This window comes from Peromyscus californicus, unplaced genomic scaffold (assembly GCF_007827085.1).
Source record: "Peromyscus californicus insignis strain IS unplaced genomic scaffold, ASM782708v3 Scaffold_4__1_contigs__length_199733344, whole genome shotgun sequence".
NCBI lineage: Eukaryota > Metazoa > Chordata > Mammalia > Rodentia > Cricetidae > Peromyscus > Peromyscus californicus.
In genome coordinates this window covers 146,104,833-146,129,525 of record NW_026294562.1, presented here as the reverse complement: position 1 = coordinate 146,129,525, position 24,693 = coordinate 146,104,833, and the positions used below count along the sequence as shown (strand labels likewise).

Sequence of the window (24,693 nt, the reverse complement as noted above, 5' to 3'; positions counted from 1 at the left end):
TCCAAGGACAGCTTGTCTGAACATGTGAGCATCTGTGTTCTCAGCTGTCTGTCTGCCTCAGGTTGCCCAGATACAGGGAAAATGATCAAGTCATAATCATTTGGTTAAAAAAAAAAATGTCTTTAATTATTCACTGTTCTTTGTTTCACAATGAGGTTAACTGTTAAAGTTTGCAAAAGTAATTTTATTTTTTCCTTGGGTACTGACGTTATGGGTCCCAGGGTGGCTCGCAGGGCTGGTGAGTTTGAGAGCTGGAGTATGGTAAATGTTGGGCTTTGAGCATAGTGTGCAGCCTCAGGGTTGGATGGAACTGCCCGAAGCTGCATTTCATGCGTTGGTGCAAGCACTCTCATAAGACATCTTGTTTACGGTGTGGCTTGTGTTTCTCCACTAGGCCTGCCTGCCTCACTCACAGCCCTCCAGATCTACAGGAGGAGCCGGGGTGGAGGAGAACCACGGGACTCCTCGTTTTGTGCTGCTGGCAACTCCTGTGGATTGGTCTGCTCTTCTAGCTTTGCCCCGCCTCTTCCCTGACCAATAGGCCTGGGCCAGTTCTGTCCACTAACTCTGGCCTTGACCCCACAAGTCCAGTTGCTCAGCCCTCAACAGACACACATTATCTAGCACAGATGTGTGTGTGTGTGTGTGTGTGTGTGTGTGTGTGTGTGTGTGTGTGTGTCTGTCTGTGATTTGTGACTGTGTTGCTCTATGCCCAGGGCTGTCCCTTGAGCTGTTGGCCTCTGAGCATCACTCTGCTTATCAGTATACTGGGATGACCCCACCATGGGTGTGGCTATGAGAATGGGTTTTTGAGAACATGACTCTAAGGAGTGGTCAGTGGGGACACGCAGAGGGAAGATGCTCAGCAGCCATGACACCTCCAGCCTACTGAACAGTCACGTCCCTTTCTGGGGGCACACTGAGAAGCTCAGCCTCCTCTCTACCCGTGATACCCTAGTGCCTGGTGCCTTCTGAGGCTCACCTGTGGTCCCTTCATCAGTCAGTGAAGTGAAGTGAACACGTGGTGTGCAGCTCCAGACTCCAACTACTGTGGATCTCTCACAGAATACTGATAGCTTGTTCTTTGCAGACTACCATCTAGCCTCCCAGGGAAAGGCTCTCCTGAGTCATGAATCCTTAGTGATTAACTTGGAAAATCACTGAAAAGATACTTAGAACACTTTATAACATAAATGAAGTAGTGACTTATTAAAACGCAGGTCCAATACCATATTTAAATTCGTTTTTGTAACTTAGGAAGTGTAGGATTTAGAAACAAATGTGAGCATGGAACTGCTGCCGATAGGATGCAGTCAAAGCAGCAAAGCATCCTTAATACCACATAATCACGTAAACCACAAACGGGTGTGCTGTTGGTGGGTCAGTTCAGGGCCCGAGGAGGCGAGAGCACCGATAGCTTGGACAGGTGGAGTGCCAGGCTTCACATGTCATGCCCGAGCGGGTGGTTGCTTCCTATAACAGCACGCCTTTTCTGGATTGAGCACGTGTTGTTTTCCTAACTAGCAAAATGCTATTGCATGTTCTTTTTACCTGACAACCCAAGGGCACCTGGACCCTGCCTGGGTGATTCTCTGGGTGTGTTTGTGAGGACTGTCATACAGAATACTAGCGATCAGTGGGAACTTATCTTCTCGCCATTCTGGAGGCTGGAAGTCAGAGGTCAAGGCAGCAGGAAGGATTGTTGGTGGCCACCTTTGTGCACCGTCCTAACATGGACTTTCTGATTCTCTCTGTGTCTGGTTCTGTCATTAAAATGTCAGCTGCTTATTGGTAGCACCACCAGGAATAAGAGTTGTTCCAAATATGTGTAATTTTACTGTGGGACGTTCATATTGTGGCATCCATGCTGGCTAGTTTTATGTCAATGGCACACGCTAGAGTCATCTGAGAGGAGACAATCTGAACTGAGAAACTGCCTCTGTAAGATGAAACTGTAAGCAAGCCCATGGGGCATTTTCTTCTTGGCCTGTTGGATCGTGGCCAAAGGGAATCTAGGCCTGTAAACAATTTCCAGACTTAAGCCAGTTTAAAGACTCCCTTGAAAGAAGGGATGGCCAGGTTCCTCTGAGAAAGGTCCTTGATAAAATACCTTTAAAGTTTTATTAGCCTTTCTGCAGTCCTTCCCCAGAGGGACCTATGACCTTTTGCAAGGATAACTGAACACTGGGGAAAGGGAACAGTCAAACTTTCCAGGGTCTATTAGATTCTGGTTCAGAGTTGATGCTGATTCTGGAAGATCTCAAGAGACATTGGGGCCCTCCAGTGAAAGTCGGGGCTTCTGGAGACCAGGTGATTAATGGAGTTTTGGCTGAAGTCCACCTCACGGTAGATCCAGTAGGTCTCTGCATGCATCCTGTGCTGTGGGATGGTCTGTATGTCAAATGTGTTGCTGATTGGTCAATGAATAAATCACTGATTGGCAGTGGCCAGGCAGGAAGTATAGGCGGGACTAACAGAGAGGAGAATTGAGAGAACAGGAAGCTGGGTGAGGGAGACACTGCCAGCCGTGATCAGGACAAGGAAGATGTAAAGTACCGGTAAGCCACAAGCCACATGGCAAGGTATAGATTAATAGAAATGGATTAATTTAAGCTGTAAGAACAGTTAGCAAGAAGCCTGCCACGGCCATACAGTTTGTAACCAATATAAGTCTCTGTGTTTACTTGGTTGGGTCTGAATGGCTGTGGAACTGGTGGGTGTCAGAGATTTGTCCTGACTGTGGGCCAGGCAGGAAAACTCTAGCTACAAATGGCGTCCAACGTGGTGGCAAGAGTTTCCACCTAAAACCTGAGTAAAAAGATTCTAAAACAGAACTAAAAACAGCTTCCTAATTGTCTCTCTCAAATGAGCGGCAGCTGCAGGTTTGAGCTACTGGTGGGTTCCTAGCGTGCATGCTCGACCTTCAGTATGGCGGGAATGAGGCCTCTGCAAGTGGCACATTAAGATGCGTGGTGGATTTAGACTTTGCTAGCACAAAACAAAAAAAGAGGTTTCTGGGCTACACGCTGCTTGGCTAAAAGCATAGACCCACTATAGCTCCCAGAGCTGCCGGTAACATACCACCGCCATGTTGGGAAGCTGAGGTGGGCGGAGCCAGCAGCCACAGCTGCTGCAGTTTAAAGCAATAGGTTCACAATAAGACAGATTCAGATGTAATAGTTTACAATGTGTGTAAAATATACGTAGGCTTGAAAGAGACAAAAAAGGTGATATATACAGTTATATAAACAAATAAATAGTTTTTTGTTTTGGTTTTTCGAGACAGGGTTTCTCTGTGTAGCTTTGCGCCTTTCCTGGGACTCACTTGGTAGCAAATAAATAGTTTTAAAAAGTAAAGTCTTTAAAGAGACAGTAAAATTAATATAAAAAATAAGCCACGTAAAGATGAATATTACACAGAGAATCTGGATTGTGTTGTCTTTGGGATTTTTTTTTTTTTTTTTTTTTTTTTTTTTTGGTTTTTCGAGACAGGGTTTCTCTGTGTAGCTTTGCGCCTTTCCTGGGACTCACTTGGTAGCCCAGGCTGGCCTCGAACTCACAGAGATCCGCCTGCCTCTGCCTCCCGAGTGCTGGGATTAAAGGCGTGCGCCACCACCGCCCGGGTCTTTGGGATTTTTAACTGCAGAAAAACATTTGATTGTAAAAGCTGTTGAGTTATGCCAAAATGTATATTTTAAAGGTACCTTGACTTCAAAATTTGGATATAAGGATATGTTGCTTTGGAAAAGAGTCTCTGCTTTTGTTCCCACAGAAAGTCAAAGGCTATGGATTTGTTCCAGATTAAGATACATCAGGTTTGACCAGCCAAGACCCCCTGAAAGGTCTCTGATGACACCATGGCCCAGATGATCCAACATCCAGAACGATTTGAAGGCAACTGGCTCAGACAATACAGCCTCATGGACTATTCCATAATCCTAAAATTTTCTTTGTGTCCCCGTAAGATACAGCGCCCCCCTCCAGCAGGAAGTAGTAAGAGAAGCTACGCCCAAATTCCCAAATTATATGTAATTTTACTTTGTTAAGGTTAAAACCTTCCTTTTTGAAAAAAAAAAAAAAAAAAAAGAAAAGGGGAAGTGATGTGGGGTGTTCTGTATGGCAAATGTGTTGCTGATTAGTCAATAAATAAAACACTGATTGGCCATTGGCTAGGCAGGAAGTGTAGGCGGGACATGGAAGAGAATAAAGCTGGGAAGTGGAAGGCTGAGTCAAAGAGACACTGCCAGCCGCCATGATGACAAACAGCACGTGAAGATGCCGGTAAGCCACGAGCCATGTGGCAAGGTATAGATTTATAGAAATGGATTAATTTAAGCTGTAAGAACAGTTAGCGAGAAGCCTGCCACGGCCATACAGTTTGTAACCAATATAAGTCTCTGTGTTTACTTGGTCAGGTCTGAGCGGCTGTGGGACTGGCGGGTGAGAGAGATTTGTCCTGACTGTGGACCAGGCAGGAAAACTCTAGCTACAATCCTGTGGTTATTCCCAGCCCCAGGATGTGTAATTGGGATAGATATATTTGGAAATTGGCAGAATTCTCACATTGGCTCCCTGGCCTGTGGAGTGAGGGCTATATGGTTAAAAAGGCTAAATGGAAGTCTTTAAGTTGCCTCTGCCAAGGAAAATGGTGAATCCAAAGCAGCATCACATCCCTGGGGGAATTGGAGAAATGAGTGCCAGCATCAGGACTTTTGGGAAGATGCAGGTGTGGTGGTTCCCACCACATCTCCTTTAACCCTCCTGTCTGACCTGTGTGTTAGACAGATGGATCAAGGAGAATGACAGTTGACTATTAAAAACTCAATTAAGTTGTGACTCATTGTAGCTGCTGGGCCAGATGTGGTGTCCTTACATGAGCAGACTAACACATCTCCTGGTACATGGTATGCAGCTGTTGATCTAGCAAATGTTGTTTTCTCAGTACCTGTCCATAAAGACCACCAGAAGCAATTTGCTTTCAGTTGGCAAGGCCAGCAGTATACCTTTACAGTTTTACCTCTAGGATATATTCTCTCTCCTCCCATGTCATAACTTAGTAAGAGGGAATCTTGGTCATTGTAGCCAGAGTTTTTCTCTCTGGGTTCCGCCAAGCCCCGGCAGTCCCGTAGCCCACTTATAAAATAAACATACAGATGCTTATATTATTTAAACTGCTCAGCCATTAGCTCAGGCTTACCATTGTCTAGCTCTTACTCTTATACTCAGCCCATTTCTGTTAATCTATATGTTGCCACATGTTCTGTGGCTTTACCTTCTGCCTTTACATCATACTCCCTGGACGGTAGGCTGGCGTCTCCTTCTCCCCGACTTCCCGTTCTCCCCATTCTCCTCTCTGCTAGTCCTGCCTATACTTCCTGCCTGGCTACTGGCCAATCAGTGTTTTATTTATCAATCAATCATTCACAGCAGGTCATCTGTCTCTTTCACAAGATATCACATTGGTGCACTATATTAAAGACATTATGCTGATTGGACCAAGTGAACAGGAGGTAGCAACCACTTTGAACTTATTGGTAGCACATATGTATGTCAGAGGATGGGAAATAAATCCAACCAAAATTCAAGGGCCTTCTACCTCAGTGAAATTCTTAGGAGTCCATGGTGTGGAGCATGCAGAGATTTTCCTTCTAAGGTGAAGGAAAAGTTATTGTACCTGGCTCCTCCCACCACCAAGAAAGAAGCACTAAGTTTAGACAGAACATTTCTCACTTGGATGCGTTACTCTGGCTCATATATAGCATGGGACTCCTAAAGCTGCTAGATTTAGTGGGGCCTGGAACAGGAGAAGACTCTTCAACAGGTCCAGGCTGCTGTGCAGGCTGCTCTACTTCTTGGACCTTGTGATCCAGCAGACCTGATGGTACTTGGAGTAACAGTGGGAGATAGGAATGCTGTTTGGAGCCTTTGGCAGGCCCCTATAGGGGAATCACAGAAGAGACCTTTGGGATTTTGGAGCAAGACTGTAGTTGGAATTTTCTTTGAGCCTCCAACCAGCTCCCAATAAAGACAGGAAGACTTACTATTAATTATGAATGCTTGGCTTTAGCTTTGTCCCACTTTAATTTAACCTGTTTCTATTCATCTATGTTTTGCCTTGGGGCTTTTACCTTTCTTTCATTCTCTATGTCCTACTTTCCTGCTTCCTCTGTGTCTGACTGGCTGGCCCTTGGCATCTCTCTGTCATCTCCTTTTCTTTCTTCTTCAGCCTATACCTCCTCCTATTTACTCTCCCTAAATTCCTCCTCCTCCTTACTCTCCCTGCCTGAAGTCCCACCTATACCTCCTCCCTTGTTATTGGCCATTCAGCTTTTTATTAGACCAGTCAGGTGTGTTAGGCAGGCAAGGTGAAACAGCAACACATCTTTACATAATGAAACAAATGCAACACATCTTTACATAGTTAAACATTCTACAACACAAGGTTGTACAGTCATCTGCAGACAATTATTCTCCCTTTGAGAGACACCTCTTGGCCTGCTATTGGGCTTTAGTGGAAACTGAACATTGGACAGTGGGTTACCAAGTTACCGTGCAACCTGAGCTGGGTGTTATCTGACCCATGACATTATTTTACAGCAGCAATCCATTATCAAATGGAAGTGATACATATATATGATCGGGTCTGAACAGATCTTGATGTGAAGAAGTTTTGTGGCAGAATATTTGTACACTGTGAAAATGTGTTCTTGCCAAGATGCCTTCTGATTGGTTTAATTAAGAGCTGAATGGCCAATAGCTAGGCAAGATGTATAGGTAGGATTTTTCAGGGAGAGAAAGGAGGAGGAATCTAGGTGTGCAGGAGAAGTGAGGAGACATGGAGAGGAAACAGAAGGTGAAAGATGGAAGAGAGGTAACACTATGTGATAGAACGTAGACTAATATAAATGGATTAATTTAAGTTATAAGAGCTAGTTAGGAACAAGCCTAAGCTATAGGCTGAGCTTTCATAATTAAAGTCTCTGTGTCTTTATTTGGGAGCTGGCTGGGATAGAAAAAGACTCATTACAAAGTTTCCCGATGCCTATGGCTTCTACTCTTGTTACAATGCCATCTGCTGCCAAGAATGCACCTATAGGTTCATGGAGTGTTCCCTATGATCAGTTGACTGAGGAAGAGAAGACTAGAACCTCGTGTACTGATGATTCTGCATGTTAAGGAGGCACTACCCAGAAGTGGACAGCTGCAGCATTCTAGTCCCTTTCGGGGACAACCCTGAAAGATACTGACAAAGGGAAATCTTCACGGTGGGCAGAACTTCAGGCAGTACACATGATTATACATTTTTGGGGGAAGGAGAGAAGGCCAGATACACAATTGTTCCCTAGTTCATGTGCTATAACCAGTGGATTTTCTGGATGGTCAGGGAATTGGAAATTGGGTGAGAAAGTCATCTGGGTAAGAAGTATGTGGATAGATCTCTCCATATAGTGGGGAAGGATGTAAAGATACTTGTGTCCCATGTAAATGCTCATCAAAAGGTGACTTCAGCTGAGGAGTAGTTCAGTAATCACGTAGATAGGATGACCCGTTTGGTGAACAGTCATCCTCTTTCCCCATCCATCCCTGTCATTGCTCAATGGGCCCATGCACAAAGTGGCCATGGTGGCAGAGATGGGGGTCTTGCCTGGGCTCGACAACATGACTGCCACTTACCAAGCCTGACCTGGCTACAGATGCTACTGGGTGCCCAGTCTGCCAACAGCAGAGACCATCACCAGATATGGCACCATTCCCCAGGGTGACCAGCCAGCAACCTGGTGGCAGGTTGATTACATTGGACCACTTCCTCCATAGAAAGGACAATGCTTTGTCTTTACCAGACTAGATATTCTTGTTATGGATTTGCCTTTTCTGTACATAATGCTTCTGCCAAAACCACCGCCCATGAATTTATAGAATGCCTTATCCACCATCATGGTATTCCACACAATATGGCTTCTGACCAAGGAACTCACTTCACAGCCAGAGACGTGTGACAGTAGGCCCACAGTCATGGAATATGCTGATCTTACCATGTCCCCCACCATTCTGAAGCCGCTGGCGTGATAGAAGGATGGAATGACCTTTTAAAGACAGCACCAATTAGATGGCAACAGTCTGGAGAGCTGGAGTGGTGTTCTTGAGAAGTGTTACATGCTTTGAATCTGAATCCAGTGTATGGTATGGTTTCTCCCATAGCCAGGATCCGTATGTCCAGGAATCAAGGATTGGAAAAGGGAATAGTTACACTATCATCCCTTGTGACCCAGTAGGAAAATTTTTGCTTCCTGTTTGCGATCTCAACTTCTGCTGGCCTAGACGTTTTGGTTCCAGAAGAGGGAGCACTCCTGCCTGGAGCCACAATATTCCTTTGAACTGGAATAGTCTTCTGCCTTCCTTAGGTCAGTGGGCTAAGGAAGAATAATAGTGTTAGGAGGAATGATTGATCTGTAGCACCAAGGGGAAATTGAATTGCCGCTCCACCATGGCAATAAGAAGGATTCTGTCTGGAGTGAAGGAGATCATCTCTTGGTGCTGCTGTGTCCTGTGATTAATCAATGGGAAACTACAAATTCCTAATCCAGACAGGATGACAATGGGCACAGACCCTTCAGGAATGAAGGTGTGGGTCACTCCTCCAGGAAAAGAGCCTAGACCTGCTGAGATGCCTGCAAAGAGGAGGAAATACAGAATGGGTAGTAGAGGAAGGTACTTACAAATACCAGCTAAGACCACGTGACCAGTTACAGACCCAAGGATTATAATTGACATGAGTGTTGGTTTTGTTAAGGATGTGTTTGTACAGTGATTTGTGTTTCCTTTTCTTGATTTCTTTATCATGTAATGTAATATCAATTGAGAGACTATCAGTGGCTATCATGTTTAAGTTTGAGATACCAAAAAATATCCCTCAAGGAACATTGCTACCTATTCTAAATTTCTAAAATGTTTGCCATTGTACAAGGGATACTTATATCATGTTAGGTATGATTATGACCTGGTTATTGTTTTCATTTGGAAATTAAGCATGACATAAGGAGATAGGATTGTCTGTCAGGTTGACAGGGGGTGGACTTGTGATGGCTGCTCTTCTTTGTCAGCTTGACTACGTACGTCTGGAATTAACTAAAACCCAAGCAGCTGGGCACACCGATGAGGGGTTGTTCTTAATTAAATCACTCGAAGTGGGAAGACCCACTTCTAATCCAGGTCTTTGGGAAGATCCGCCTTTCATCTGGACCGCACCTTCTGCTGTATAAAGGACGTGGAAGAAGGAAGCTGGATGCCTCGGAAGGACACAGGAGACACTGTGTAAGAGTTAGAGGAAGCCGGGCGGTGGTGGCGCACGCCTTTAATCCCAGCACTCGGGAGGCAGAGCCAGGCGGATCTCTGTGAGTTCGAGGCCAGCCTGGACTACCAAGTGAGTTCCAGGAAAGGCGCAAAGCTACACAGAGAAACCCTGTCTCGAAAAAACCAAAAAAAAAAAAAGAGGAAAATAAACAGGACTAGCAAGGTGGAGCTCTCAGCAGCTGCTGGGAGGAGGGAGACTGACCAGAGGTTGAGAGGAAGCTGTGCTTGCAGAATTAAAGTTCAAGAAAGCAGACGAACTCAGCGATGGAGACCGGGGATTGCATACATGGTGGGGGTGGGGAGGGGGCAGGAACAGGGAGGATGGGTCATTCAGAGAGCGTGAGAATACCCAGAGTGCTCATGTTGACTGGCTTAAAATTTTGGCCAGTGTTCACAGAAGGGAAATTTCGAGACCAGAGAAAGTTCTGCTTCAGGCAGGCTTAGCAGTCAGGGTCTGTAAGCATTAAAGATTGGGCTTCTGGGGAGAATCGTATATGCCATTGACAGGATTTTTAAAAAATCATGTGAGAGTAGGTTTTTTAAAAAGAAAAAAAAATCTATGAAATATTCATGCTTTGCCAGGAGGAGACAGCTTTTCCTTGATGGGCCTCTGCCTTTTTGAACGTCACTTTCAGTTTTGAGAAGGGATGCCTGTGATGCTCTTACACACTATTTCCAATTCTAAGGAGGTGGAGTTGTGATAGTTACTCCTTCCTTGAAGTCAGTGTGTTGCCAGGGCAACAGGCTGCCTCCCAGGCTGCTGCTAGCCGACCTGCTGTCAGTCTCCAGTTTGGAGTTGTTCATTGTCCTGGTTCTCTTCCCAATTCTGTCCATTTTTGCTGTGGAGTTTGAAGTGTTTGGACTAGATGCACAGAGTTAGGATTGTTCTGGCTTTGGGGTATTGCTCCTTCCTTCATAATGTAGGGCCACTGTCTAGCCACAGTAACGTCCTTTTCTGCAGGCTAGGGCCCAGAGCCACCCCAGCTGCCATTTGACTAGTTCTTACCGGTTTTCTTCTTCCTGTTCTCCTTTCACCTAGGAGATCCATCTAATTATCTTTGTCGTTTTTTAGAGTGTTTATAGTTAATGTAATTATTGATATGTTTAGATTTAGATCTAGTCGTTATTGTTGTTGCTGTGATTATTATGATGATGATGATGCCAGGGTCTCACTTTGTAGCCCTCACTGGCTTGCTGCTTACTGTGTAGACCAGGCTGACTTCAAACTCACAGAGACCCAGAGACCCACCTCCCTGTGCCTCTGGAGTGCTGGAATTAAAGGTGTGCACCACCACATCTGGCTGCACAGCCTCTCCTTAATTCTTCTTTGTTTCTTTACTCTCATTGCCGGCTGTGTGTTGTTGTTGGTTAGTTCATTTTGTTGCCCAGCATTTAGGTCAAGACTTTGAGCGTACTAAGCACTCTGGGTCACGGAGCTACTCCATCGGCCCTGTTTCTGCCTTCTTTTAGAATTTCAACAGTTCGTAGTATTCCATTTTAATTTATCCCAAATTGTGTCTATTTAATAGTTATTTCCGCTCTCTCCCACCCCCACATTCTCTTTTGGGAGGTGATGCAGGGTGTTAAACCCTGGACTTTGCATTGAAGGAAAACAGTCTAGCACCGAGCTAAATCTTGAGTTACGTTGTTCACACTGTTCAGCCTTCTTTTAGTGGATGCTGTAAAAACTACCAAGTACATGCCTATTAGGTTGTTGTAGTCTGTTAAGACCAGTATTTCTCTACTCTGTCACAGAATGTGGAAATCTTACCACTGTATAGGCTTGCTTTCCCCCTGTTAATTAGGGTTTCCTTTGTGACTTCTTAATCTCAATAGAGTAATTGGAAAACAGACTCAGAAGGACGATCTAACCATTTTCTTAGAGTTCACGAAAAAGCAACAGGGCAGACAAGCTGTAAATCTTGGCAGTTGGCAGGGAGAAGAGAGATGGAAAAGAAATTCTTTTTGAGTTAGGGTCAGCAATGGATGTATATAAACAGCTGTTAAAGAAAACTTGCTTAGGGTTTTGGCTGGTGTTCAAAGAAGAGATAGACAGGAGAAAAGGAAATGTCACAACTCAGAAAGATGAGCAGCCGTAGCAGAGAAGATCTGCAAGCAACTACCCTGAATGGGGGCGGGGAGCTTCTGGGTTATGTAAGTACCTTAACCCATGAAGGGGATGATTATTCTTCCCATGACCTTATCATGTCTTTAGGTGAACCAGCAAATCTGGCTAGGTAATTGACATGTCCAATTGGATTAACATTTTTTTTTGAGGGGTTAGGGGTGCTAGAGAGGTGGCTCAGCAGTTAAAAGCACTGGCTGCTCTTCCACAGGACCCAGGTTCAATTCCCAGCACCTACATGGCAGCTCACACTTGTCTGTGACTCCTGTGCTAGGGCTTTACACACTCACACAGGTATACATGGAGGCAAAACACCAATGAACATAAAAATAAAAAAAAAAAAATACCAGGGTCTCTCTACATAGTGCTGGCTGTACTAGAACTCACTGTGGAGGAGAGGCTGGCTTTGAACTTGCAGAGATCTGTGTGCCTCTGCCTCCTGAGTGCTGGGATTAAAGGCATGTGCTACCATGCCCAGCCATTGGAGTAACTCTTAAGGGAAGAGTCTGACCCAGTAGTGGAGCAAGGGAAGGCTATTTAGGAGGCCTGAGTACCTGAGATCAGTTGTAATTAAGCACTAGAGTTACAACTGCTCAACCTCTGCACATCATGGGAGGTCTCATCAGTCAGTCAGCCTTTGTAGACACAGCTTCTTTCCAGGAACTCTCATTCACAGGACATTGACCACAGTATTTGACTATCCTTTTTAGCCCATATAGCCTCATTGACTTTGGTTTCCAAGCATGGTTATTGAACAGCCAGAAGCTTAGTTTCTCCAGTATTGTCAAATGAATCAAGAGATGGGGTCCAAAGCTGATCATGAGGGTCCATCTTTAGCTGTGTCAAGGCTGTGTGTTTAACTATCTGACACTCCCTTAAGTTATAGTTATTTTATATAGCTAATATAATTGCATATAAATATTATTTGCAATTACATTTATTGCATACTTATATGGGCTACACCTTAGTGATAAAGTATGACCTTAGCCTATGCAGACCCTAGGTTTGATCATTAGCACCAATATAAATAAGTCAATGCTATGTATTTATATAATTGCCGTTTATATAGACCCGATATTATAGTAGACTGGGTGCTGGCTGTCAGTTCCTATAGTAACGGAAGAGATTGGCAGGCAGTGAATGAATTATCTTTCAGACAAAATTAGTAATCATAACACTACTGAGTACACTGGACAATGGCAGCTGGCTGTGTTATAGCCAGAGTGTTGCCTCTGGTGAAGGTCAGTGGGCTGGGGGTTCTTCACCTGGGGGTAACACTTAATATGGTTATGCTGAGTTTCTCTGTGTGCTATTTCCTGTCATGTGATTTGCCCAGTGTGAAGGAATATAGTCTAGTTTAGGCTGTGTACAGTCCTGAGGGATCAGGGTTGGCCACTGTGCATACAGTTCCCAGTTGTGCGGTCTCTGGTATGCAGATGGGGCTGTTCACATAAGAGCGGTCCTGGTTTGTCTAAGTTCAGTTCAGATCTAAGGCCTGGGTCACAGAGTATGGGCTGAAACTCTGGGCGGGGAGGGTCAGGTTATAGCAGTCTAAGGCTAGCCATTTGGGGTTCTGGGCTTTGCTCCATTTTGGCCTTCCCTCCACAAATGTCAGGTAATTTTTTAATTTTGTCTTTCAACCACCAAACATTTAATTTTTGTTTATTTATCTGTCTGTCTGTCTATCTATCTATCTTGGTTTTTTGAGGCAGGGTTTCTCTGTGTAGCCCTGGCTGTCCTGAACTAACTCACTCTGTAGACCAGGCTGTCCTCAAACTCAGAGGGAGATCCACCTGTCTCTGCCTCCCTCCCTCCCTCCAAGTGCTGGGATTAAAGGCATGTACCACTACCTGACTTTAATTTTTATTTTAAAAATTTGTTGTTACTTTTAAGTGTACGAGTGTTTTGCTTATGTGTAGGTCTAAACACCCCTTGCATGCCTGGTGCCTGTGGAGGCCAGAAGAGGGCATTGAATCCTCTGGAACTGGTGTCATAAATGGTTGTGAGCTGCCATACCCTTGGTGAGAGTCGAACCCTGGTCATTTGGAAGAACAAGTGAGCTTAACTGCGGTGCGGAGCCATCTCTTCAGTGCCACTAAACAAATTTAAAAGAGTTGTAGAGAAATAACACTCCTGGTTACTCATTCCTTGCATTTATTTCATTCTCTGTGACCCAACTTGTCATCTGTGTCCTCTCTCTTCAGTCCAAGGAACTTCCGGTCACCTCTTGTATTCTTTAGTTCTTCATCGAGTCACAGAATGATGGTTCTGACTGTAATGGAGGATTCAGATAGATACTGTTTATCTTTCAGACTTTAAAATCGTGCTGCTGGGCTGAAGGGTAAGGTGTAGAGAGAATAGAGTGTCTCCTTAGCACTCGTGAGTCCCTGGGCTTGAAGTGCAGCAGCAGAGTGAACTGTTCTCTCTGGCTGCCCGGGTGCTTCATTGTGGAATTTTCAGGTTTTTAACATTGTGTCTTTTAGTTCTGAAGTTTCCATTGTGTTCTTTTTACTTTGGTTTGTTTGCTTGTTGTTCACCTTGAACTTTTTCATTTGGTTTGAGAGTGTTAAAATTATTGGATCTTTTCACGTTTGATGGTTTGAAGTCAGGTGGGAGTTCTGACTTGTTGGCGATGTGTGTGTGTGTGTGTGTGTGTGTGTGTGTGTGTGTGTGTGTATGGAAATTGATGTAATTATAAAATATATATTTAATGAAAATATAATTACATCAACTTTCCCCTTTCCTCCCTCCAGAGCTCTCTCAAGTACCCCTTAACTCTTTCCATGTCCCCCATTACTCTCAAATTGATAACCTCTTTTTCTTGATTATCACTGTTACATATATATGTATATGTATGCATAAATATATGACTCCGACCTGATGAGTCTGTTCTTCTTTTCTGTGTGTCTGTGGTTTCAGGGCTGACCACTTGGTGCTAGATAACCAGTTAGAAGGCTTACCCCTAGGAGAGGCTAATTCTACCTCTCTTGGCAGTTCTTTATCTAGGGGTGGGACCTGTAAAAGGGCCCGAGGGCCACGTGCTTACGGATGGACGGCACTGGAGAAAACAGGAGTGTTACACCCGAAGGCTTTTCTCTTCAATGGAAGGGATTTACACCTGTTCTCCACACAGAAGGCTGGAGCGAATGTTGTTAATAGCCTGGTGATCTTTGCTGTGCTGTAGAACTAGGCTTCACCTGAATCCCCCAGACTCGCGAGCATTGTTTCCTAGTCAGTGGAGCTCCTTCTTATGAAAGTGGTCCCATGTACTTTGCAAAGGAGTTTCACTGTAGCCATGCCTTAAGCTTTGTTGTATTCATTGCCAAAAGGAAACTTTTTTCCAAAGTTGTACTGTGCTTAAATATGTCAAAAATAAACCATTCGGGTCAGAGGCTAGAAGTCTGAACCAGCCTGCTGAGTCTTGTTGAACCCGATTTCCTCCTTAGCTCTTGTATAGGCTGTAGCATTTGTGGGGACCCCGACAGGGACCCCCTTGAGATTTTACCCCCTTTTGCCTTAGCATGTTCATTGATATTGCCATTGTTCAAGTCTTGTGTATGCAGCCGTTTCAACAAGAGACTGTTTTACAGCAGACATCCTGTATTTTGGCTCTCAGGATTCGAAGTCTTTCCTGAGCCATAGATCCAGGAGCTGTGATGTATCCACTAGGGCTGGATTCCCCATGATCTGTTGACCTCTGCTTTGCGTCCAGTTATGGTTTCCTGTCCTGGTCTCCATTGGCTGTGAAGAGAGGCTTTTTTGATGAGAGGTGATACCTACATTTGTCTTTGGATATAAGGATAAGATTTACATGTAGTTAGGAATTATGCTGGACTAGCAAAGGGACAGTAGTAGATTTTTTTTTGGTTTTTCGAGACAGCGTTTCTCTGTGTAGCTTTGTGCCTTTCCTGGAACTCACTCTGTAGCCCAGGTTGGCCTCAAACTCACAGAGATCTGCCTGGCTCTGCCTCCCGAGTGCTGGGATTAAAGGCGTGTGCCACCACCGCCCGGCTTGTAGATTTTCTTCTAAGATCCATGACCTCAGTAGCCCCAGGAAGTTGGCTACGAGTTCTTTATGTGCCGAATAACTTGAATGGAAACTGGACATTTTGGATATTGTGGTATGAGACTTTGAGTCTTACTTCAGCCATTGGAGAATGTTGCTGGTTTCACTTTATTAGGCACACAGCCCGTCATTTCCGGGTCATGGCTCCATATCAGTCCCACTTCTCAGTTTGTGCTGTGGCATTTGACCTGTCCTCCGTCATATGTTACACATGACTATAGAAGACCTGACTTTGGTCTTCTAAGTGAGCAGAGTCTTCGCTCGATACTTGAGCTGTTTGAGGTTAAGTCTGGAATTTCAAGAGCAGCTTTGTGGACTCTGTTCCTCACTACAATAGCTTGGGACTTACTGGGTCTCTGGAACTTCCTTTTTCAGTTTTTCATCTTGGGATGTAACTCTGACCCTTGAGAGGAAACAGGGCAGCATGCTAACTTTAACTTCGACGCTGCCATTTTGTTCAGAGGCTTCCATTTAGTACTTCCTTTGCTTCGTTTGCTGTTACTTCCTTCTTAGAACACAGCCTGTCCTGTGACTCCATCTGGGGACAGAGCCCCAGGTCTTCATATCTCCCCTCTAGGAGAGTGGACTATCTTTCTACCCCGCCCCCCATCCTGCTGGGGTCAGAACACGTTCAGTGGGAGGCAGGGTACATGCGCTGCCTCTGCCTTTTGTAGCTGGCATAGAAGGTTTGTGTTATAGGCCTGCGTTTCTCTGCCTCTCTGTACTAGCTCTGGTGTCTATACTTTTCTCTCCAACAGCCACCTCCCGAGTTCACCATGCACACACACACCACTTCTCTAGTAGCAGTCCCTGTGATCCAGCCTGTCTGTGTGGCTACCCTGCTGGTGGCCCAGGGCAGTACTTCTTGTCCTTACATATTTGGAATAACCATGCAGGAGATGCTGCCCTCTTCCAGCCCTGTGAAGGGTTGGCACCGTTAGGGCTCTGTGGGGCCCTAAGCACCCCCAACTAGGACCGGAGCACCAATGTAGAAAGGGTACAGGAAGTGATGGCAAATACAGTAACCTGTGTTTTCTGCACATGGATACTCTGGAGGTCAGGAGAGCCTTCCCATAAGCCTGGAGGGAGGAAAGGCCTCTCAGGGACTGGCTGTCCCCATGCCTTCATGCTCTGGTCATCTCCAGTGCCCTTGAAAGAAGGAGAAGGGAACTGGAAGCCATGTAACCCACGTCAGAAGGCCTGCTGTATATTCCGGACAGCGTCTTTCCTCACGGGTGACTTTGTGCTTTGTTCTGTTGCAGGATGGCTGCCCAGGTGACACTAGAGGATGCACTGTCCAATGTGGACCTCCTGGAGGAGCTGCCTCTGCCTGACCAGCAGCCCTGCATTGAGCCTCCACCATCCTCCCTGCTCTACCAGGTAGGTCTTTGAGCAGATGTGTCACAGCCTGCTGCTCTGACCTCAGCGTGATGTTCTTATTTTGTTTCCCTCTCTTTCAGCCAAACTTCAACACCAACTTTGAAGACAGAAATGCGTTTGTCACAGGCATTGCAAGATACATTGAGCAAGCGACTGTCCACTCTAGCATGGTAATGTTGTCTATGTCTCTCCATTTCTCTCTAGCGGGTGTCACATTTGAGCATCAGACAAACTACATGCTTCGTGATAGACTAGGCAGAGAAAAAGAGACGGAAATGCCTCACGGTTTTAAGAACGTCTTTGCTTTTTTTTATAAAAGCAGTGCATACTCTTTTAAGACATTTGATCTCTCTGGCCCAGGGAAAGCCGACATTGTAAGGGTGCCCTTGGTTGGTGATCTTTGTTTCTCCATGCCTGTACTTACATAGGTCAGGTGTACACTCATAGGGGACTTGGGTTTTCTAAATGAATTCTATAATTGTTTTTTTTTTTTTTTTTTTTTTTTTTTTGGTTTTTCGAGACAGGGTTTCTCTGTGTAGCTTTGCGCCTCTCCTGGAACTCACTTGGTAGCCCAGGCTGGCCTCGAACTCACAGAGATCCGCCTGGCTCTGCCTCCCGAGTGCTGGGATTAAAGGCGTGCGCCACCACCGCCCGGCTGAATTCTATAATTGTAATTATGTATGTTAATGATTTTGTGCAGATTTTCATATCATGGAGTGTTCCAGAGAAAGTACCTTGAATGTCTGTATAACCCGTTTTGTAAATGTCCACATAGTTAACTATTTTTGTACATTACTCAGTTTCCCCTTCTGTGTAGTAAAGAATGCTGTGATGAACATCTTTCTAAACATTGGTAGGAGTGAAGTTATAAGGTGAAAGGCCATGTGTATTTGTTTTTTGAGACAGGGTTTCCCTGTGTAGCCCTGGCTGCCCTGAAACTCTGTAGACCAGGTTGGGAAAGGCAGTACCTTTAATGCATCTTAAAACATTACCAGGTTTCCAGTCACATTTTAAAGACCACCTATGGGTTTTTACCACTTTTACCAAAGCAAATGATAAGGAAGGAATGGAACAGAACACCAAAGCAGTTTTAAACATGATGGTTGCCCTCTTCCCGTGGATACCGTCCCTGAATTTTTAGTGCTGTGTGAAGTATTCTGCTTTTTCCTCCTATATATCCTGAGCTAGCAGCTCGGCTTCTGGATCCTGTCTAAACCAGGAAGCTTGGTGTAACCTGGGAAAGAAACTGAGGATGCTATTATGTATTCTTGCCCAGCCTTCATGCCCCTAGCTTCAGGTCTGCATTTCAGGTAGTTATGGAGGGTTGGGTGGGGCCAAGGTGCACGTCTGTGGTGGCTCTCCTCAGGAGTGACTTGTGTTGTCACCCAGAGTCCTTTGTAGGGATCGCTGGGGTTGTTGTGCTCATCTGTAGTGTACAGTGTGTATCTTGTCAGGCTACAATCTCTGAAGCGGTAGGTAGGGTGGTTTGTGGTACCGTCAGCGGTTTGCATCTCGTTCTGTGTTTGTCCTCTACTTACACATGATTGGTCCTGTGGATTTTGCAGAACGAGATGCTGGAGGAAGGCCAAGAGTACGCTGTCATGCTGTACACCTGGAGGAGCTGCTCCCGTGCCATCCCTCAGGTGCCTTGTCCCTTCCTGCCATTCCCGTCCCCAGTCCTACCAGGCCAGCCACACCCTCGTGTACCCCTTACGCAGTGATGAATGTGCCTGTTTCGTTCAGCCCAATGAAAACCTCCACTTTGCATTTGTTTCTTTATGCATAGGTGAAATGCAATGAGCAGCCTAACAGAGTTGAAATTTATGAGAAAACTGTGGAAGTCCTTGAGCCTGAGGTCACAAAACTGATGAATTTCATGTACTTTCAGGTAAGACATTAAAATAATTAGAGGGGTTTGATACTGGAGAGTAGGGACAGGAGACGAAGGAGGACTAAGGTTTCGCCGTTCTTCTGAGTAAACAGTTCTTTTAGCGTGAATTTTATCCTGCGCAAAAGCTTGCTCTCATCAGTTCAAGTGCACTGTAGATCTTGTCTTTTAACCATTTTTTTTTTTTTTTTGCCTTCCTGGTACTTTCTACCCTGAGCTTGACTTCTTTGACCCTCTTTTTAACCGTATCTTTCCTTGAGTTTTAGTTTAATCTTAAAACTTACCAGAAAGAAAATCCCCTCAGCTTTTCCCCTGACAACGTCAATATTATAGATGCTTTATTGGAGCATTTTGCTTGGGCCTGTAGTTGGTTTCTGTTGCTATAACAACATACCCCTGGGAACCAACTTAAAGGAGAAGGGGTTTTATTTAGCCCGCAGTTCAGGGGTTCAATCCATCGTAGCAGGGAACTGGAGACAGTAGGAGCTTTGTAACCACTTAATCATGCCACTTTGATAATTATGACACAGAGATAAGAATGCATACTGTGTCCCAGCTGCTTTCTCCACTTCTACAGCCCAGGATCCCAGCCAGGGAATGGCATTGCCCACAGGGGTGTGTGTGGGCCTTTCTACCTCAGTTAGTATCATCAAGGTAATCCCCCACAGGCATGCGTGAAAACCTGTCTTTTAGGTGAGTCTAGATTCTTTCACGTGGATGATCAGCAGTAACTGCCGCAGTAGTTTTGCAGGAATAATCAGCAAAATTCTTTTACTTTAGTAAGAGCCATAGTTGTTAAACAGTGAAATAAATAATAGTTTTTATAGAGCAGAAGCATGGAAATTGCTCAGACAAGGGTCTCTATGTGAGGTGGAAGGTGATCCTAGAGCCTCAGTGAGAAACAGTGAATGAGGGACCGTCCTTGAAGCTTGAACGTAGATCTGATAAGCTGCTGACGAGGGCCCTTCTGCCTTCCCGTTTCTGTGCTTAGAGAAATGCCATCGAGCGTTTCTGTGGGGAAGTGAGACGTTTGTGTCACGCTGAGAGGAGAAAGGATTTTGTGTCTGAAGCCTACTTGATCACATTGGGCAAATTTATCAACATGTTTGCCGTGTTGGATGAGCTGAAGAACATGAAGTGCAGTGTGAAGAATGACCACTCAGCATATAAGAGGTGAGCTTGGACCTGCAGCCTGCTGTAGGTCTACCTAGAGAGAGGTCCTGTCTCAGCCTTGCGAGCAGCAGGTGCATATCTCCTGTGTGCTAAAGTCATTGCTTCTGCTGATAGCAGCTACTCAACAGTCTTGGGACTGTGAGTACTGGCTACCAAGAATAAGGTGCACGGGTTGCTGACAGTTTAAGGGTCTCTGGTAGTTTCACACATCTTGGGGCTTTCTGGTGAGCCTCAAATGGTTATGGGGAAATCTGTGTGTTTAGGAACCTTGAGATGATAAATACGCACATCCATCTCTGTTCACTGTGCATAGGTGGTTGGCCCAGGGAGCATCCTCCTCTAGGGAAAGTGGGTTTTCCATCCAAGATGCTGAGCTTCAATCCTGAGGATTGTTATCACCCTTGCCTGTCATTTGTGTGTTGAACAACCCTGGCACTTCATTGCAGACATGAGCTTGTACGAACTTGGCCCATGCACTATTGGGAGGTACCTGAGGGTCATATCGAGCATTACAGGTCCTCTAGACAGCTCTTTCTTGTAGTAACTTTCCTCTTCTGAGGGCAGAGGACCAGACTAGAAAGAGGCCAGCATGGATGTATTAATGAGATTTTGTTGTTGCTATGATGACATACCTCAATTCCAGATTTAGGGTAGGTCTTCTGACCTTAAATGATCCAGGTTTAGGCTGGGTCTTCCCATGGCAAATGATCAATCAAGAAAATCCTTCGTAAGCTTACCTAGCTGCTTGGGTTTTATTTACTTGATTCTAGGTGTAGTCAAGTTGACAATTAAGATTAGCAAGCACACTACCCTTTATTCTCATAGTCATTCTGTCTGTCTCTGTCTCTCTCATTGACACTCATTTCTTTTGTGCCCAGATGGTAGCTTTTTGGTTCATATTCTAAGTAAAATGCAAAAATAATCCACACACTTGACTGAAATTGAAAATGGTGTCCTTAATCCCTTCCTTCAGTGGTTGCCATGTCTTCTACCCTAGCATCTGTTGGAATCAAGAAGTTGAACACATTGAAAAGATAGTGTTACCGTATCAGTGACAATTTTTTTTTTTTTAAGTTTTGTTTTGTTTTTTGAGACAGGGTTTCTCTGTATGTAGCTCTGGCTGTGCTGGAACTGCCTTCATAGACCAGGCTGGCCTTGAACTCACAGAGATCTGCCTGGCTCTGCCTCCCAAGTGCTGGGATTAAAGGTGTGCACCACCACTGCCCGGCTGAAAATATTTTATTAATTTTTAAGTTGTTTATATTCTAATTAGGGAGTTCTGCAGTCATCACATGTTGCTCATAGTGCCGTGTGGCTGCTTGAGATCTACCCACCATTTCCATTCTGGTCGACAGGGAGGAAAGAATTGAAAGCTGTACTCTTTTTTTAGCAGTAAACGTTCAAGTTCCTGGCAGTCTTGCATCGTATCTCATGGTCTACCTCTTGGTTACATGGCCACAGCCTGAAACATTGTGGTTTCAGGCTGTTCATGAGGAAGAAAGGAAGTGAATTTAGTGTGGATATGATGCTTCCTTGTAGAAACTTGAATGTTTAAGAATCTGGGTTGCATAGATAGATCCAATGGCAGTTTCTATTACGTGTAAAGGTTCCTCACTCTACTCCACATAGACTCAACGTGTGCCTTCAAGGACTTTACTATATAAGGCCTTTTGTTTGCCTCCCATTGTGCAGCTGAATAGGTGGCAGATCTAGGACTCTGGGAGGTTACAGTGCTAATAGTGGACTGAGGTAGCATAAATGGGGAGAGGCACTCCTTGGAAATTGTGGTGGCCCAGAGAGGGTTTTTGGAAAGATCCTTAACAGTGCATTTCAGGGCTTTGGGAGTCAGGATATGCAGAGACTCTTCTCTGACAGGGAGACTAGGGGTCCTTTGACCCATAAATAAAAGTGGGCATTTACCTGTGTATAGGAGAGACCAGAGTATAGACACCTGTTGATGAAGTCAGTGGATAGTAGAACACAGAAGCTCTTTGGAGCTGTATAAGCTGCATCTAAGTTGTCAAACGTTTTCCCTAGAGCAGTGATTCTCAACCTTCTTAATGCTGATGACCCTAAATACAGTTCCTCATGCTGTGGTGACACCCAACCATGAAGTTATTTTCATTGCTACTTCATAACTGCAATTTTGCTACTGTTATGCATTGTAATGTAAATATCTGATATACAGGATATCTGATATGCCACCCCTGTGAAAGGGTTTTTTGACCCCCAAAGGGGTCACGACTCACAGATTGAAAACCACCACCCTTAAAGTCAAGGTCAGAGATGCTGCAAGAGGCTGAAACCATAACCAGCATCTACAACACACATTTGTGTAAATAACTTCAGGTAGAGGAGAGGAATCCTGATTCTCTCCCCACCCCGCTCCCCCACCAAGACTCCCTGTCCTTTAAACCAATTTGTAGATATGTTTTAGAATTGACTTTTCTTTCTAGGGCTGCTCAGTTTTTACGTAAGATGGCAGATCCACAGTCCATCCAGGAGTCACAGAATTTGTCCATGTTCCTGGCCAACCACAACAAGATCACACAAGTAAGGCTCGTGTTCTCCGCACACCATTGACGGCCTGTGTTGCTGGTGAGGCTGGAGTGAGCAGTAGCTTATATCTTCCTCTTGTATTTCAGTCTCTGCAGCAGCAGCTTGAGGTCATTTCTGGCTATGAAGAACTGTTGGCAGACATCGTGAATCTGTGTGTGGATTACTATGAAAACAGAATGTACTTGACGCCCAGTGAAAAACACATGCTACTCAAAGTATGTGTGTGTGTGTGTGTGTGTGTGTGTGTGTGTGTGTGTGTGTGTGTGTAAGGGGATACAACCTTTTTCAGGGATAAAGCACAGCAGCACAAAAGGCTGTACTTAGTCTAGTCCTTTGCCAGCCTTTTCTTATTCTCAAGCTGTTCTGTGTGTGGATCGTGTCTCTTGACTGTGCACACAGCCTTTTCCCTTTGCTCTGTTCGCCACCTCTGCACAGTTGGTCTGAGGCACTGTCTGCTGAGTATGCCTGCTGTCCCAGCTTGTGACACATCTTTGTCAGAGAGTATCACAAGGTGATGGGCCATGACAGTAGAAATGTCACGACTATGACTGTGCTGACACAGGAGCCCTTGGTCATGTTCCCAGGGTACACTGGGGATGTGCACTCGACTGTTGCCAGATTGAATTTGTGTTTTACATAATCAAAGTGAAGTTTAGTAGTTATGCTTGGTTGTGTATTGGATAGTGCAGTGCTACTCAGGTTATGCTAGTCAATGCTCCTTTGTCTCTTAGTAGTTAGCCTGGAAATCAAATTATCCTTTGTAACTGATTTCTGTGAAGAAGAAAAAAAAAATGCATCCAAAACCCCAGACTGGGAATAGCAGATATTAAATCACAACAAAACCTTAAAAAAATATACAGCTTAACACACACATTCTTGATTGTACATTTGCCTACCCTTGTTCATGATACTCTAGGGACTGCTTCAAGCACCTGGATTTAGTGTACATGAAGTTTTTCTCCAAGAATGGACCTGATGACATTATTGAGGAGCCGTCTCCTAATTCTCTTGTGCAGTTGCCCACAGTTAGGACTGCGCTGTACTCTGCTCAGCATTGGCACTTGAGTGTCTAGGGAGAAAGTTGGAGTAGCCACAAGAGATGACATATTCAAGGGAAAGGTTTTCTTTGAAAGGATAGCTCTTTATTTCATAGCACCATTAAAAGGAAGAGTGACTTGTGATTTCAAAGTTCACCAGCTTGTCAGTGTGCATCTGGGTAAATTCATAGTCCAAGTGTAATATTGCACCATTTTGTGGCTTTTCAGGTCATGGGATTTGGTCTGTACCTGATGGATGGGAGTGTCAGTAACATCTACAAACTAGATGCCAAGAAAAGAATCAATTTATCCAAAATAGACAAATACTTTAAGGTGAGTTTTGATGTGTGTGTGTGTGTGTGTGTGTGTGTGTGTGTGTGTGTGTGTATGTTTATATATGTTTGTATATGGAAGCATATATATACATGTGAATTTATACATATAAAAAAGTTTTTTGGCAAAGATTTTTGCTTAGTTCTGGGCATTGATAATAAATGTGTTTATTGATATATGCATTGAATTTTTGCCAAGTGAATCTGTAAGTGATTGTGATACATATCAGGATGTAAGAAGATGAGAGAGTTTTGAGACTGAAAAGGTGGCTGCTTTCTCTCTTCAGCTCCTTACCTTGGTTTTTGCCTGCATTGAATAGTGTAGAAATGGCATCATATAATTTCTTCTCTTTTGCATCTGGCTGCATGTACCCAACCTTCTGTTTGTGAAAAGTGTCTCTCCGGGATCCTGCGGGGGAGAAGGTTTGCTTATTTTTATCTTATTTTGTGTTAGAACCATTTTAGTAGAATGAAATAATCTTCCAGAACCAGAAATAAAAAGGTTTACACCTATATGTTGTTCAGTAATACCTAGAAACACGAAGAACAATGGTCCAGCTCAGCTTCAGAGTGCTCCTGTGCATTTGCCCAGTATCTCCTTACTGCCAGGCGTCGTAGTAACTGGATACAGATAAATTAGTCCCTTCGCTTCTCCTCTCGTTCTTGTCTAGAGGCCTTTTAGTAGAAAATTTCAGTGCAGCTCAGTAGTCAGTTGCTCTGAATTTTCCATATAATTATAACCGGTTTAATTACAGAAGAGCTGGTACAGAGACGGAGTTCGA

General features: G+C 44.6%; 1 protein-coding gene across 1 annotated transcript in view; it reads left to right on the top strand.

The window, feature by feature from the left end:
- Cyfip1 (cytoplasmic FMR1 interacting protein 1) overlaps window positions 1-24,693 on the top strand; it is a 96,529-nt gene that overhangs the window by 18,478 nt on the left and 53,358 nt on the right. The window contains 8 exon segments of the mRNA XM_052762513.1: window positions 16,805-16,922; window positions 17,003-17,092; window positions 18,488-18,565; window positions 18,709-18,810; window positions 19,802-19,983; window positions 22,440-22,536; window positions 22,629-22,757; window positions 23,808-23,912. Of these exon segments, the coding sequence (XP_052618473.1) occupies window positions 16,806-16,922; window positions 17,003-17,092; window positions 18,488-18,565; window positions 18,709-18,810; window positions 19,802-19,983; window positions 22,440-22,536; window positions 22,629-22,757; window positions 23,808-23,912 (900 nt within the window). The 5' untranslated portion in view covers window position 16,805.